A 14,934-nucleotide genomic window follows, 5' to 3' on the forward strand; every position below is an offset into this window, starting at 1 on the left:
GGAACAGTGACTTCCCATATAATACTTCCCATATAATATATCAAGTCTATTTCAATAAAAAAAAAGGAATGAGGACTTGATCCTGAGGGTAGAGAAGGCCTTCGGCGAGATTTGCTTATCACACTGTGCGCCTTGCGCTGGACGTGCGTTCTCCCCTTCCTTCAGGCTTCACGGTGCATCGACAAGCTGGCGCATGAAGCATCTTAGCGGCCCAACGTCTTCCTGACCCAGGAGGGGCTCCAGCTTCCGGAGCTGCGCACAAGTTTGTCTGAGAGCTGCTCCTTGTTTTTTCAGGAGTGCCAAAGAATCTTTCTGAGTCTGACACCTGGGAATGGTTGAATGATAAATATCTAAAGGATGAATTAGCTATGAAGTGTTTACAATGCTTTGGAAGAATTTTTATGCAAGTAGAAAAGTGCTCATGTGTAGTGAGAAAAACACTTGGAGATGGCACATAAATATGCACTTGAAAGCTCCTAGTAATAAAAGAGACATGTACATATACATATAGCCCTGGGAAAAATAGTAACAGGAAGTGACCAACCTTGGTATTTTGTGGTCCTGGGACTCAGTGTATGTGGGTGGGCACTGCTTTTGCTCATTCTTTTATCAACTTCCAATGAAATTTTAAAGAGCCAGCCCAGCTTTTATAATCAAGAGCCACGTGAAGGATTCTTATGCTACCCCCAAACACACGGACACTTACTTTTAAGAACAGGAATTTATTTCACATAATTGAAACTCCAGAAATCATTACTGGCCTTTACCTGAGTGGTCTTTTGAGTCACACATAATTTAAAAGAGGTAGGGACTGGAAAAACAAAACAATAAACAAAAGTTCTCAGTTAAGACTAGCTGGAGCTCATTACATACCATTCTGAAGCCTAAAAATTCACTTTTCACATTGCCCCCAGCCTCCATTTAGCATTGTTTTCATGGAGTGTTAGGATGCAAATATAGAACTTTTCCACCCTTTCAAAAAATTAAGTTAGTCCAAAATAACTTCATTTGTGTGTTAGGAAGGGAGTTAAACACAGGGTAAGGACTCAGTGTTGAAAAAGTGTGTGTGTGCATTAAATAAGACTTCTCTTAAAAAAAAAAAAAAAAAAAGGACTTCTTCCAGAGTTTTAGGTCCACCACTGGCTGCTTAGAAAATAGCTTTCTTGGGTCACAATTTAAAAGTTTCCTCACCAGATTGCAGCCGACAGACTGTCCTGCCACCCACCACCGGGCAGAAAGCTGGGCATGATCTGGGCCCATCCACTCTCCACGTGCTTCTTGACATTCACATCTGTGTCTGTGAAACAGGATCCAACATTTCTGGCTTCTTTTTCTTCTCATCGGTATCAAACTGAGCTTCAATCTCTGCCGGGTTGATGTACGTATAGAATTGAGCCATGATGGCAAATATTACGCAGACAACCAGGAGCAAAGCCGCAAACAGAATGTACTCGGCCCACTTGGAAGGAATTGGAGTTGCAGCAAGAAAGAAACAACAGCACAGGTTATAGCAATGTATATTTTGTGTGTACGCTTTCTGGCTATGTCTGTGCTTTGGAATTAGAAGGTCATGGAAACGTGGAAGGCTACTGCCGCAGATCCACAATGGCCAGCTTTATGTGGATGCCTGAGTGTAAAGATACCATTTTTCTAACAGCACTAGAGTGCAGAAAGCCAAGACCTTGGGAAGATGGGAGAAAATTTCTGGAAACAGCCAAGTCTTAAGGGACATGGCTGGCCCCCTGAAGGATGGGGATCAAAAGAACACCAAGCAGTATTCTTGAGGGACAGTGACTATGGTTCAGCTGTTCAAAAGTAAGGCCTCCATGCTATCCCATGGCCATATCTTGAGGTCATGGGCACCCAGCATTGGCACAGGCTCTGACGGGACCTGGTGGAGTGAGGGATGCCTCCCTCACGAGGCAGAGATGCTGAAGTGCTGAAGGAGAGGGTTTCAGGGTCAGAAAAGCCCTTGGTTCATTTTAGCTGGAAAAAGTGCAACAACCTTTAGAATGGCTTTAACTTTGGGTATTATGAAACTCTGGAGATAAAAGCTGGCTTGGGGCCATTAAGCTGCTTTCATCGAAGCTATAGGGAAGATTTTTCTTTTGAGAGTAAACTGTATTAGGGTGTAGGTATGTTAACCTAGCCTGGTTATTTTGGTTGTCAATTTCCGGCTGAGTCATAACCAAGTTGAAACAAGAAGACTCAGCGCACACTTGGCCACAGGACTATCTGGCAACGGCCCTATGTGGCTGGCCTGGCAGTTTTATTCAGCCATTAGCCAAGACGGCCACGTGTATGGACAGACGGCGGGGGAGGGCCACCGTGGTGACCATCAGTGGGTGAGACAGAGGCCCAAACTATCTTGCTTTTCACCCAGTACCTGTTCACTGAACCGGCCTGCTCCTGCCACGATGAGCACAATGATGTTGCCAACAGCCACTGTCAACAGCCACCCCGCTTGCAGCACCGACTTCATGTTTGAAGGAGCCTGGAAAGCCACGGAAAGGGGAGCCATGTCTGGATCTCAACCATAGAGCACAGCACAGAACTCGCCGGCTCGCTGTCCGGCAGTCTGCCCTACAGGCAGCCTGCAAGTCAGGCTGGTTTGGATGGAAGGGTTGTCATTTGGACAACAAGACACCCCAAGCACTCCTGTTGTACAAACATACAAGAACCCCTTGTGTTTCATTCTCCTAGTTGTCATCCTAGTTAAGTGGACACATTAACAGATGAACTAATTCTATGTCTACAGAGAGCTCTCCAAGCAAAGCCATCCCTAATTTTCTTCTACCCAAATAGAGGCTGCTCTCTGGGCTCTAAGCTTGCTCTGTGTGAACTACCCTGCCATGTCACCGAAACCTCTCTTCAGACTTCTGCCACCTGTGTTATGATCATCTCCTCTATTGGACTGGGAGGTCACTGCAGAAGGGGATTATCCAACTCATATTTACAATCTTTACTGCAGAACTTGAAGGCACGAGGTGTTGTGGGTATACAGCAACTTAACTGTATTGTGATAACATAGTTCAGAAGCTAAGCTCTAATTCAAGTGTTGGCAAAATTTCCTCGTCAGTCTCATATGCATAAAACCAATAACACTTTTTAACTTTTAAAAGCTAGGTCTCAATCAGTGTGTTTACTCAGAGCTACAAAGAAACCTCACGTGAACCTTAAAGATAATGAGGACCCAGACCTATAAATGAGCACTGTTACGAGTAGTTGACACATTTGGTTGTTTCAGAATGTAGAACCTACTGTCATGACCCTCGTAATAGGCACTTGTATAGTTTTTCCTATTTAGGACTCTAAGTCTCTAGTGAAAGACTGTGGGAATTCAGCGCATATGATACATGCACTGAGGAGGCTGAAGAGAGTAATATTCAATATTACTAGAGAGCAAGACTTGGTGATCTCAAAAACCTTGTTTGGTGAAGTATACATAATGCTTTCTAGACTTTAAAAAACTATAAATATATGGCTACCCCAGACATAAATTAAGTCCTAGCAGCACTTTCGGAAGATAAGGGTGTAAGGGATGGGTGGTAAAAACAATGAACAAGAAACCTGAGAATATGAGAACTCCAGTCCCGTGATAGAGAAAACCACTTCGCCGCAGGTGAGGAGAAAATACTGTGGAATTTGCAGAGCCATGTTAACTGTGTTGGGTGGAATATCTTCAAACATGATCAATTCGGGGCAGCCATCAGCCTAAACCGATAAGGCAAAAGTGGGAAGAAATTAGAATTGAGATTAATTTCTTAATTAATCTCTAATAAAAATTGCTCAAAAAAGCAAACAGAGTTTGGCTTCAGGAGTACGTTATACAATTCACCAAGTAAATACACATTTTGAAAGTAAATTAGCAACACTGTATTTTTACAGTGTTCCCTTGGTGGGATTTGAAAATAGGTTCACTAGTGTTTTTCTCTTAAATACGACATAGAGATCAGGTTTGCTTAAATCCATTGCCATCTCTTTGACCTAAAATTTCCCATAGTCCATGTGAACAGTCTATGAAGAAGCACCAGCTACTGGTCAACACGAACTTTTAGTCAGAATAAGTCAATTTGTTTAATTTTATTCTAACAGTGCTTAAGTCCATGATAAGTTAAAGAATTAGCGGTGAACTGAATTGATGCTAAATCCCTTTAAAGTGCAGGTCCTAATTGCCCTCTAGTTAAGTCACACTATGTCCCAAGCATTTGTGAGGGCTCCTACCAATGGAGTTTGAGTAGAGCTTCTGATGGGACAGAATGAGTTACTGACCTGCCTTCTGATTACACAGGTAAATGCACTACCAAATTCAAGATTGGAAGTTGTGAAAGTATTTTTACATGGCTTTGTAATCGGTTGTGTTGCACTTATTGTGAAGTTTTTTCTGTGAAAAGAGAGAATAATATAGGTTAGTATTCTTGGTGTTAAGGGCTTCAATGGAATGTTTAAAGAAAAAGACTTGAAGTCCTTGAACTTTGGAGTAGAAAGTGTCCAGTGTAAGTACTTACTCTCCGGAGGGAAAAAACTGGTATTCGCTGGCATTGTGACTGGTGACATTTATATAAGCCTTCTCATTCATTGTGATGTTGAAGCTCTCATCAAAAATATTTACAAATCTGAAACAGAAAACCATCTGTCTTGTGAATGGACTATGGAAAAATTTGCTTTAGATCACAGTATGTGCAACTGAAGTTAGGCTATGCTCTCTTCTGGAAGGAATTTAAGATGTTTACAGATAATTTCTAGAGTATAACGTCAGAAGGAAGCAATCCTGGGTTTGTCCTTGCTCATCCACTGATGAGAACACACCTAGAGGGACTTACTTAAAGCATGTGTGTGCTAGGAGCTGTTCCAGATACCTTGTAACTAGGAACTGTTCAATGGTATTTTGGGATATGAAATACAGATTGAAATATGTGCCCACCCCTTTCCCTTCAAGAAGGTAGCTGTGTCTTTGTGTTCCTTGCTTCAGAAGCCTTATAGCTAAAGTGGTGGAGGACCAAAAGCAGAAGTTTCCCAGGACCTAAAAGGTAGCCTCCCGTTGGGCCCTCTTTTGGGGGGCTGGGGATAGAAGGTCATTTGTTTCCTTTACCTCTAGGACCTGAGGAAGGGAGGGGCTCCAAGGATGGAGAGGAGGAAATGGGCCAGTCCAGCAAACACACAGTTTTGGGGAGTTCTCCTCAGAAATAGGAACTGTCTGCAGGTTCGTGGAGTGACAGTGACCTGCACCCCCCTGGCATACAGCAGGGACTGGAACACCCAGTAGGACGTGGTGCAAGGTCCCAAGGCTTCCAGTCTCTGCAAAGTCCCCTGTGCCTAAGCTTCACTTGGAACCAGTTGAGTTGTCTGCCTTCCAAGGACCATAGAGGGGGTAACAGTGTGGATAAATGATTAGAGATTTTTTCCTTAATTGTGAGGTTGTAGGAGACCCTGACACCCATGTACCACCTAGAGAGGAGCAGGTGCTGCCTAAGGTAAGACTAGGTGCTTTTTCCTATCAGACAGGTGAGGGAAGGCTTATAGTAGATGGTCCAGTTTAGAGACTGGGAAGTAGTAACAATGTAAACCCATGTACTATAAATAACAATTTAACCTCTACATCCTTAAAATATGTGGCCAAGTTCATTAGCTTTGTGGCAAGAATTAATCTTGGTTAGTTAAATGCTGGGTACTGGGAGAATATGTCTGTGAATTAAACTCAGGGCCTGAAGTCCTTGGGCATTAGGCATGGAGTAGCTTGACAGGTGAGTAATATACAAAACCAAACCTGATGTGGGTCCATAGGAACCTAGTAGATGGAATCAATTTTGCTTCAAACTGCAAAAGCTACTTTTATCAAAGATTAAGATGAATCATTCAAAGGACAGAGAGTAGAGTATGAGATTAGAAAGTAGACCTTTGGGCCTGAGTCCTGGCTTTATACAAGCCACAGATTATGAATGAAATCCACCCTCACACTAGAGTACTATTACCTGCCTGACAAATGTCTCAGGGCAGGTGAAAGATAATAGTAAGAATGAAAATAATCTGAAAAAAATGCACCATCACACATAACAGATGTGTTTTCCTACACAAACACAGAAAATGGTAGAACAGAAGTAGCAAACACACTCTGAGTGTTTAGAAGGGTGGGGAGAGCAGAGATGTCAGACCTACTGTGCACTAATAGATTTGATCAGGCACAGTCCTAGGGCCCCATTCAGGCTTCGGGTTAGCTCAGGCCTCTTAGAAGCACCAGGATGTAAAGCTACAAAGTGATCAAGGGGGTGAGGTAAGGAGAGTAGGAATGAGTTGAGAAAATAATAAGATGGGACCAGCTCCTTAAAGACCAATCAAGGGGCAGAGGGATCCATTCCTTCTTATACCACAGAATTCATCCATTTAAAAGAACAATTCAGGGTTTTAGCACATCCACAAGGTTATGCAGCCACCATGACAACCCGACCCTCTTCCATCCAATGCATGGGATCTTTGTGACTGGCTTCTTTCACTTAGCATAATGTTTTAAGGTGTATCCATGTTATAGCATGTGTCAATGCTTCTTTCATTTTTATGGCTGTGAAATATTCCATTTTATGGCGATACCTCATTTTATTTATCAGTTGATGAGTATTTTATTTCTTTTCACCTTTTGTTTATCGTGAATCATGCTGCTATGAACATTCACGCACAAGTTTTTGTGTGGACATTTGTTTTGTTTCCTTTCCAATCTGGATTTTAACTTCTTTTTCTTGCCTCATTGCACTGATATCCAGAAGGATGTTGAATAGAAGTGGAGTGACTGCATGATCATGCCTTGTTCCTGATCTTAGGGGGTGAGCATTAAGATTTTCATCATTAACTAAATAGTAGGTCAGGTTTTTTCAGAGTAAGGAGGTTCCCTTCAATTACTGGTTTGCTGAGCATTTTGATCATGAATGGATGCTGAATTTTATCAAATGCTTTTTCTGTATCAATTGATATGACAATATGGATTTCCCTCCCTAGTTTGTTAAGATGATGGATTATACTGATTTTTTTTGAGTCTATACATTTATTGAGTAAAAATGAAATCAGCATGAGATACATTAAATTCAGTTTCAATCAAATGTGGCTGATGTCCACGTGCAGCAGAGATGAGCTGAGGGGAAGAGGTGATACCGTGACACTGGTGAGGGGACAATAACCAATATTCTGCTGGTGTACAAGTGGCAGCACACACCCAGTGTGAGTCAGTCAGCAAAGGCAGGGGGCACATTTAATGAGCAGAGATAAAACCAAAGTTGGCAAGAACTTTGAGGAGAGGAGAGGGGCAGAGTATTCAGAGAACAAGTGGCAACAGAGGCAGATCTGCTGGTTCGCTTGGGAAACACAGAGACCACATGGTAGCCCTTGGGTGGTGTGACCTGTTCCCGGTGTGCTTTTCACAGTAGATCTGATCCTTCACAAAGATGTGGCCCTTCTGTTTCAGGCCGCAGCTGGTGCACACGCCTCAGGGTGGCAGTGAGGGTCCCACGGATTCCCAAACACGCCGCCAATGCCAGCGCCTCGTGGGTCACACCCGGGCGACTCCTGGGCATTCCCAGCCACATCCCCTTTGGTGACTGGCGCTTTAACACCCCTGAATCCCGAGGGCTCGCTGGGATCCCCTTTCTCGTCAGACTCCAGGGTTTCCCGCAGAGCCAGGAATGAAGTGGACCGTGTTGAGGGCTTGTTTAATTCCTTTCCTCCTCAAGCATCTTGTAAACCTCAGATTCCTTGTCAATGATGAGTCCACTTGTAGGCTGAGGATGGTCTACGGCTCTGCCATTTGTCTCCTGCCCACCAGCTGCCGCCTTTGACTCTGGGTGATGCAGCTGGAGATGTTTGCCGAGGAACAGAGGCCTGCTGGCTTGGGGTGACCCTGGGAGCAGAGCCAGCGGCAGGTCGGGCAGTAAAGGGCGTGGCAGTCCAGCTGTGGGCACTTCCTACGTGTAGGACCGTGCGGTTTAGAAGCTAAATTCATCTTGCATGGATGATGTTTCCCTTCCTCTGCCACCAGAGACTACCAGATTTTATGTTCAGATGTGGCTGCTGGGAGAGTCACATTGTCTATGCAGAACTTGCTTTTGTTCTGAGCTGCCAAGTGTGTCACATTGCTGGAATTTTCCCCATCGATGGCTGTGACTGCATCTCCTGTACTGAATTAGCTACTGTAGCCCTGATTCTGTGAGTGACGCAGGAAATGGTGAGAGGTTGCTCGAAGTCCTCGCCCCCCAGGGAAGGAAGCCCCACAGCCCAGAGCCCTGGGGACCTATCTGCTGAGGGGTCTTGGCGCAGTGACAGCGGGTGGTGACTTGGAAGGACAGACCAGGCCGGGTGCCACAGGGCATGCTGGGCCCCTTGGGCAGCTGTCAGATAAAGAGCACGGAGGGGGCTACAGGCCCTGGGTGGCATGAATGACTATTTTGAATACCGACAGCTTTACATTCTTGGGTAAACCCTGCACTCTCATTTTACAGCCTTATTAAAGTTGTGTTTTACTAAGGGTATGCATTCCTTCCATAAAGAGCTGATACAATTTAAGTTTTAAAGAAATACACATACCTGATTCCATTTTCTCCTTTTTCTGGCTTCTGGTTCAGGCCATCCTTCACCTGAGAAAGAAAACCTTTTCAAATCTAATGCATTAGAATAAGTTTCGATTATCATTTCAGCCTTTGAGAAGGAGAATGATGTTGACACTTATCCTAGGAGCTCAAGGCATAATGATTACATTTCCAGGGCTCCACCATTCAGCCCTGGTTTTCCTTCAAGTCAACATCAGGTCCTACAGTTCTGATGCTTGCTCTCCGGAGGTCCGGCAGGACCCTGCCCTCTAGGACTTTATAACAGGCCACTCAACAGCTCCCTATTAAACACATGACCAAGAAGTCTTAATTCTCTCTCACAATTTTATAGAAGCTTACTTAAATCCACCTTAAAGAATACCCACTACTCCTTCATTTAGTTCAGCTATACTTCATAGCTTCTTTATATGCTGAATAGCATAACTAGATGCTTACATTTGTTGTAAAATATTTCATATGCGTTTTTACTGCTTTTGCTCAATATACTCACCAGTTTTTCAGAGACCGCTCTAAGTTTTCAGTTACTTAGTACAGAATTTTTAATTAATACAATTAAAGATATATTTACAATGTTATCTCAAAGTCTCTGAGAATGTATATACTGTGGGACTTGTGTACCCCCCCCCCCCACACACATCATGCCATGCCCAGAAGGTCTTCTTTTAAAAATTTATATTAATAACCCTTCCAGTCCACCAAACTTATTAGAAGTCAAGTGACTTGCATCCTTGAGGGAGGAAGAAATCGAAGATTGTCTAATGTACTACTACACAGGGTACAACAAAGGCCTCCTGCTCAGAGGCTCTGTCTCCAACATCACAGATAGTGAAGAGCCACCCGTAGGGGCCCAGCTACTCACCACCTGGTAATGGTTGGGAGCCCACACGAAAAGGGTATGGCGATGGCCCGCCTCAAAATTATGAGTGACAGGAGTGACTGGTGATCCCGGAGAAGAAATATTTATACTTGTCAGTTTGTCTATATCAAAAGTCATAAATTTATCAGTCTATAATGGGGGAAAAGGGGAAAAACAGTCAATACCGCAGTGTCTCGGTCTGCTCCATGTAACTGAACATTGTCATGGCAGATTACATCCCCAGGTTCATGTACATAGGTAGCAAAAAACGCCTTGCGAGGGTTGGCGTTGGTGGGTTGCAACCCTCCCTCCTTTTATGGACTCTGTCTGAAGTCGTTTAGTATTGCCATGAGAACTATGCTTTTCAGGCAGCATTTTGCTTTTATTTCATTTTATGAAGATAAATGCTATGGAAACAATTTCTACTACTGGGCAGAGAACACCATCAGGGGAAAAGCAAAGCCCTGGTAAAATACTGGGCTGCCCCAAGCATCAGGAGTCAAACTTTCTTTTTTCTTCAAGATTATTAGTTTGGCAAGGTCTAAAGGAGTGGTTCTCAACTGTGATCGACCAGGAATGAGACTAGTTAAATCAACCTCTCTGGGATTGGGACCCAGGTATCAGAATTTTCAAAGCTCTCTGTGTGATTCCAATATGGGTTCGAGGCTGAGAACCTCTACTTCAGGCCAATGACCGTCTAGGTTAGGGTTTTCCGACCTTGGCACTATTGACCTTTGATGCCAGATAATTTTAGTTGTGAGGGCCTGAGTCAGGATCCCTGGCCCCCACATATGAGGAGCCAAGAGCACTTTCCCTGCTGTGACCACAAAAAATGTCTTCAGGGATCGCCAAATGTCCACTGAGGGGGCAAAACAGCCCCCGGAAGAGAACCACCCAGGTAGAGCCTCGCTTAAAGTGTGGTTCCATGAACCAGCAACAGAAACTTGACACAAGAGAGAGCTCATTAAGAATGCAGCATTCAGGCCTACGAACCAAGAATCTGCATTTTACCAGCTCCTCAGGTAATTCACATGCATGTTAAAGTTTGAGGCACATGGTCTAGAGCGAAGCCAAAAAGAGATCAAGATACCAAGACATTTCACTTCCGGGCTGTCCTGGGAATCATATAAGGACCAAGAAGATCAGCTTCTCTAAATCCTTTTATAACTAAGGGCAGAAGATGAAAACGAAAGCTGTATTTCCTCCCACTTACTTGAGACATCTGTCCGAGGGTCACCATCTCTCCAGGAAGAGATACATCCATGATACTATCTCCTATATTCAACACTTTAACTTGGACTTCATTTCCTTTGGGGAAGACTGGAAGAGTTTTCTGAGCAAAAGAGAAGAAAATGCAGTGATGGCGTCGGTGCACACTGGAGAGAATCTTTACTGTTGTCCAGCAGTGACTTTTCACCCACCATGGCCCGCTGTGCTGGCTGAGGCGGGCCGGGCACCCCCGTGAGGCTGCCGGCGGCTCCCTGCACCACCCAGAGGAAACGATGCTGCCCAGGACATGGGAGTGATCAGAGAGAGGCTGCTCTTGGTGCCACCCAGCCACCTCCAGGTCATAAGATGCCAGGTTAGGGTCCTACTAGCTGAGGGAGGCAGAGTAACCATAGCCTACATGGGTCTGTCTTGTGCCCCTGAGACCTGCTCTCCCAGGACTCCCACATCCTCCTGCCACCCTGGGAGCCTAGACCTCAGCCCTGGACATGGCGCTCCGAACATCCTCTCACAAATGCATGATGCCCCTCCTGCCTGCCTCCCCACCAGCACACACACCTTTGCCCAGGATTTCTTCTTTTTCCCAGCAATGTCCTCCCTCAAACCCCAGTGTCATGAAGAAGTCCAAGTTTATTTTAGCCCCACAATTCATTTTCCACAAAGCTAGCTATGCTCAGGAAAAAGTGAGTCCACCCATGCTCAATATTATTCACAATAGCCAAGAGGTGGAGAAGCCCAAATATCCAGTAATGGGTAAATGCATAGACACGTGTGGTACATTCATTTAATGGAGTATTATTCGGCCTTAAAAAGGAAGGAAATTCTGACATGTGCAACAACATGGATGAACCATAAGGACATGAGACTGAGTGAAATAAACCAGTCACAAAAATACTGTATGATTCCACTTATATGGGGGACCAAGAGTAGACAAATTCATAGAGACAGAAAGTAGAAGTGTGGCTGCCAGGGACTGGGGGAGGGCTAATGGGGGTTGTTTAATGGGGACAGAGTTTCAGTTTTGCAAGATGAAAAGCGTTCTGGAGATTCACTGCACAACAATGGGAATGTATGTAACATTACTGAACAATACTCTCGGAAATGGTTAAGGTGTTAATTTTATGTTATGTATATTTTACCACAATTGAAAATTTTTAAAGAAAGATGAAAAAGGAGGGAGGGAGGGAGAAAGGGTGGGGGAGAGAGAGACAGACACAGAGAAAGAGAGACAGAGATGGAGGGAAAGGAGGGGAAGAGATCGAGAGAGAGGCAGAGGCAGGTAGGGGGAAGGAGGAGGGGAGAGGCAGAGACAGCTTTCCACCTGCCCTGCATACTACATTATGCCCTGTTTCTAGGACCCCCATCTCACACCACCAGCATCAGGAGTCGAGGTAAGCCCCCCTGTGGGTCCAGGAGATGCGTGGGTTGGCTTGGGAACTACCAATCATTTGAAGCGCTAGAAACCAAAAGGCATCTTCTCGTCAGACCATTTCCACTTTTAAAAGTGCTGCCTGTTTGTGAATGATCAACTTCTTTGAATTAGATCTCCTGGATCTCAGATTGCAAAGAAACAAGCTCATAAACTTCCTCTCCCATTACAGAAACTGTATAAACGGGAGCTCCTGTGTGACGGCCACTGAGTTTCCCCTGATTGAGCACCCCCTTCTGATCCTGTTCCTGCTGTGTCCTTTGCAGTGAGAAGCCGCAGCACACGCTGACCGGAGGGACCACTCTGCCCCTGCGGCATGCTGTCTACAGCTCTAGGACTTAGTCTGTCAGCAAAGACCCTGGCCTCCCCTCATCCTCTCAGTCCTGGAGAAAGAAGACTTCTGAGCACTCCACCTGACCTGCAAGGAAAGGTCACTGGAGAATCAGAGGGTGACTCACATCAATTTCCACCTGCACGACTGCAGCCACCACAAACGCCATGGAAGCCAGGAACATGCCGACTGTCATCTTCTTCAGGGAGCTGCCAGGACAAGCAAGAGGGTGGCTCTCAACCCGCCTCAGACAAACAAGCTAATAATCAGCCCCCCAAGGAAACCCCCCACCCCCCAGCAAAACTAACTTCCCTACAAAACACTTGATTGGGAAGTGTCTCTTCCTCTCTTACCCATGACCAAGACTTAGGAGGATAAATGGAATACAGCTTCTTATTTGCATTTTTACATTTAACTTCTAGAAGCAATAGCTCAGGCAATAATTTGGATTATAAGTACCATTTCTACCACCAATATGAGGGCCTTAACTAGAGGCTTTTCAGGCAACCATGAATTTTTTTGAATTTTTAGCATTTTTAGTTGAAGGGCAAATTTCCAGAAACATCAGCATGCAGACATCTACTTCAAATATATTTCTTTCAAAACCCCATCACATAGGTGGTGCTGGGGGAGGGGAGCCAGGCATTCTCTTTCCACCCAGGTACCGGAGGCTGAGGGTGGGCATTCTATTTGCAAAACCCTAGGACTGATGGGGCCTCGCCCCGGCTGGCAGACACTCACGTGAAATTGAAGCCACACTTTGCAATCAGAGGGTACACCACGGCATCCACAATGGGGACCATGATCACAATCAGGATAGCGTTCACGGTCTGCAGAGGAGGCGGGTGGGGGGAGCTGTGACTGCGATCTCAGAGACCCTCGACTCGGAAAGCAACTGAAACCCTTTCTTACCTGCATCTGATCTGGCTGAAGGTCCATAAGTCCCTAAAAAGAGGGGGAAACGTCTATTGGTAAGTTCCCATAATTGGTCAATGGGGGGCTAGGGATGTCATGAAGGGGAAGGAGAGAAAGGGTAATGGGACTAAAAGGAAGAGCGACTGGGGAAGTACAATAGCTGACATCCCAAACTTACTATTTTCCCATTCATCGCTGTTGCTTGCAGTGTCCATCTGGAGCCCTTAAAAATGAATGCGTTTACTCATTATGTGGGAATGTGGATTTTAAACATTTTACAAGTCAATGTTCAGTCTTTTTCAAATCAGGAATGAGGTCTGAAATGTTAGGGGATTTAACATTTTTTTCAATATCAAGTGCATCTCCCAGCTCTGTTGTAATACTGGGGCAAAACCAAACAAACAACTCGCATTTCTTCTGAACAGATTGATGCAACACTACCTCCAAACCCTCGTGAAGAATCTGCAAAGTACTACTCCAAGATAAAGCTATTCTCACCCTTGCTGGGAAGCATGACATCACTTGCAAGGTGATGGCAGCTGTGCACCCTGCAGACATTCTCTACTTGCTGCAACATAGCTTTATTGTTAGGAGCCATATTTGACAGTCTAGGCTGTCCTAAAATGGAATTCCATCAAGAGAGTGATTGATTTAAACCTGGGCAGCCTAGTTACAGTCAATCTATTTTATGATCATAGATAACTCAGGACTGTATAGGTAAATGTGATTGTTTCTATAGGCGACTGACCATGTAAATGCTTCAACATAATCTGTCAACTCTACGAGGAGGACATCATAGAAAGTCAAGAAATAAGCCACTGTTTGAGTTAATATATGCCAGTTGCTGATTGCCTCACACACACATTCTAATTTGAGCCTCACAGTTGGGCCATGGGTTATTACCTTTCCAGAAGGGTTAAGGACTTTCTCCAAGTCAAAGAGCTAAAAGGGGATGAATGTATTTCTAGTGCAAGTCTGACTCTATCAACCGGTTCCTAGCCCATATACAAAACTGCCCCCCTGTGCTTAGATGTTTGTTTAAATCCTATACTTACAAATAAGGAGATTAACATTGTATACTCAAATATTGTCAAGAGATGGTTTACCCTTATAATAATCCTTCCTGTACAATAAAACTATGGGTACTTGTAAAAAATTCAAGCTCCAGTTTCTAAAAGAAACAATGGCTTATTACTTTGGCTACTGAATATCATGCACTGAGTTGTCTGACCCAGTTTTGAAAAACTCCTAGGCACACGTACTATAGCTGTGGGGAAAGAGCAGAGTGACACGGCTGCGATCTGGGTTCTAGCTCTCTGCTCTCATAAGAATGACTTCATTCGAGTCGTTTCACATCCCCGGAGTACTTGCAGCTGAAGCATTCTATTTTAGAGTGGAAAATGTCAAGCCCCTCTCAGCTTAAATAGCCTATGTGTTCTATCCTTTTACCATTCTGTATGAGTAGAACTAACTCTTTATTCTTAGTTTTGACCATCGAAGGTCCTAAATGCTTTGATCAAATCTTTCCCAAGCCTCCTTTGCTTAATCACACCCACTTTTCATTATTACTTTGCAACAGAAATGTGGA

General features: G+C 44.5%; 1 protein-coding gene and 1 pseudogene across 4 annotated transcripts in view; both read right to left on the reverse strand.

Moving 5' to 3' along the window:
• Positions 1 to 702: 702 nt before the first annotated feature.
• Positions 703 to 14,934, reverse strand: part of SLC15A1 (solute carrier family 15 member 1) — a 48,940-nt gene continuing 34,708 nt past the window's right edge. For all 4 annotated transcript variants that reach the window (XM_036893781.2, XM_057494413.1, XM_057494412.1 and 1 more), the window contains 12 exons: positions 13,525 to 13,569; positions 13,344 to 13,376; positions 13,173 to 13,261; positions 12,559 to 12,640; positions 10,658 to 10,777; positions 9,448 to 9,594; positions 8,566 to 8,615; positions 4,509 to 4,616; positions 4,273 to 4,384; positions 3,571 to 3,714; positions 2,387 to 2,494; positions 703 to 1,459 (listed from right to left, as the gene is read on the reverse strand). In XM_036893781.2, coding sequence (XP_036749676.1) covers positions 1,286 to 1,459; positions 2,387 to 2,494; positions 3,571 to 3,714; positions 4,273 to 4,384; positions 4,509 to 4,616; positions 8,566 to 8,615; positions 9,448 to 9,594; positions 10,658 to 10,777; positions 12,559 to 12,640; positions 13,173 to 13,261; positions 13,344 to 13,376; positions 13,525 to 13,569 — 1,212 coding nt within the window. In that variant the 3' untranslated portion in view covers positions 703 to 1,285. The remainder of the gene's footprint in view (positions 1,460 to 2,386; positions 2,495 to 3,570; positions 3,715 to 4,272; positions 4,385 to 4,508; positions 4,617 to 8,565; positions 8,616 to 9,447; positions 9,595 to 10,657; positions 10,778 to 12,558; positions 12,641 to 13,172; positions 13,262 to 13,343; positions 13,377 to 13,524; positions 13,570 to 14,934) is intronic.
• Positions 4,623 to 8,554, reverse strand: LOC118916666 (PDZ and LIM domain protein 1-like; annotated as a pseudogene).

The sequence above is a fragment of the Manis pentadactyla genome, chromosome 17 (genome assembly GCF_030020395.1).
Source record: "Manis pentadactyla isolate mManPen7 chromosome 17, mManPen7.hap1, whole genome shotgun sequence".
In the NCBI taxonomy this organism is placed as follows: Eukaryota; Metazoa; Chordata; class Mammalia; order Pholidota; family Manidae; genus Manis; species Manis pentadactyla.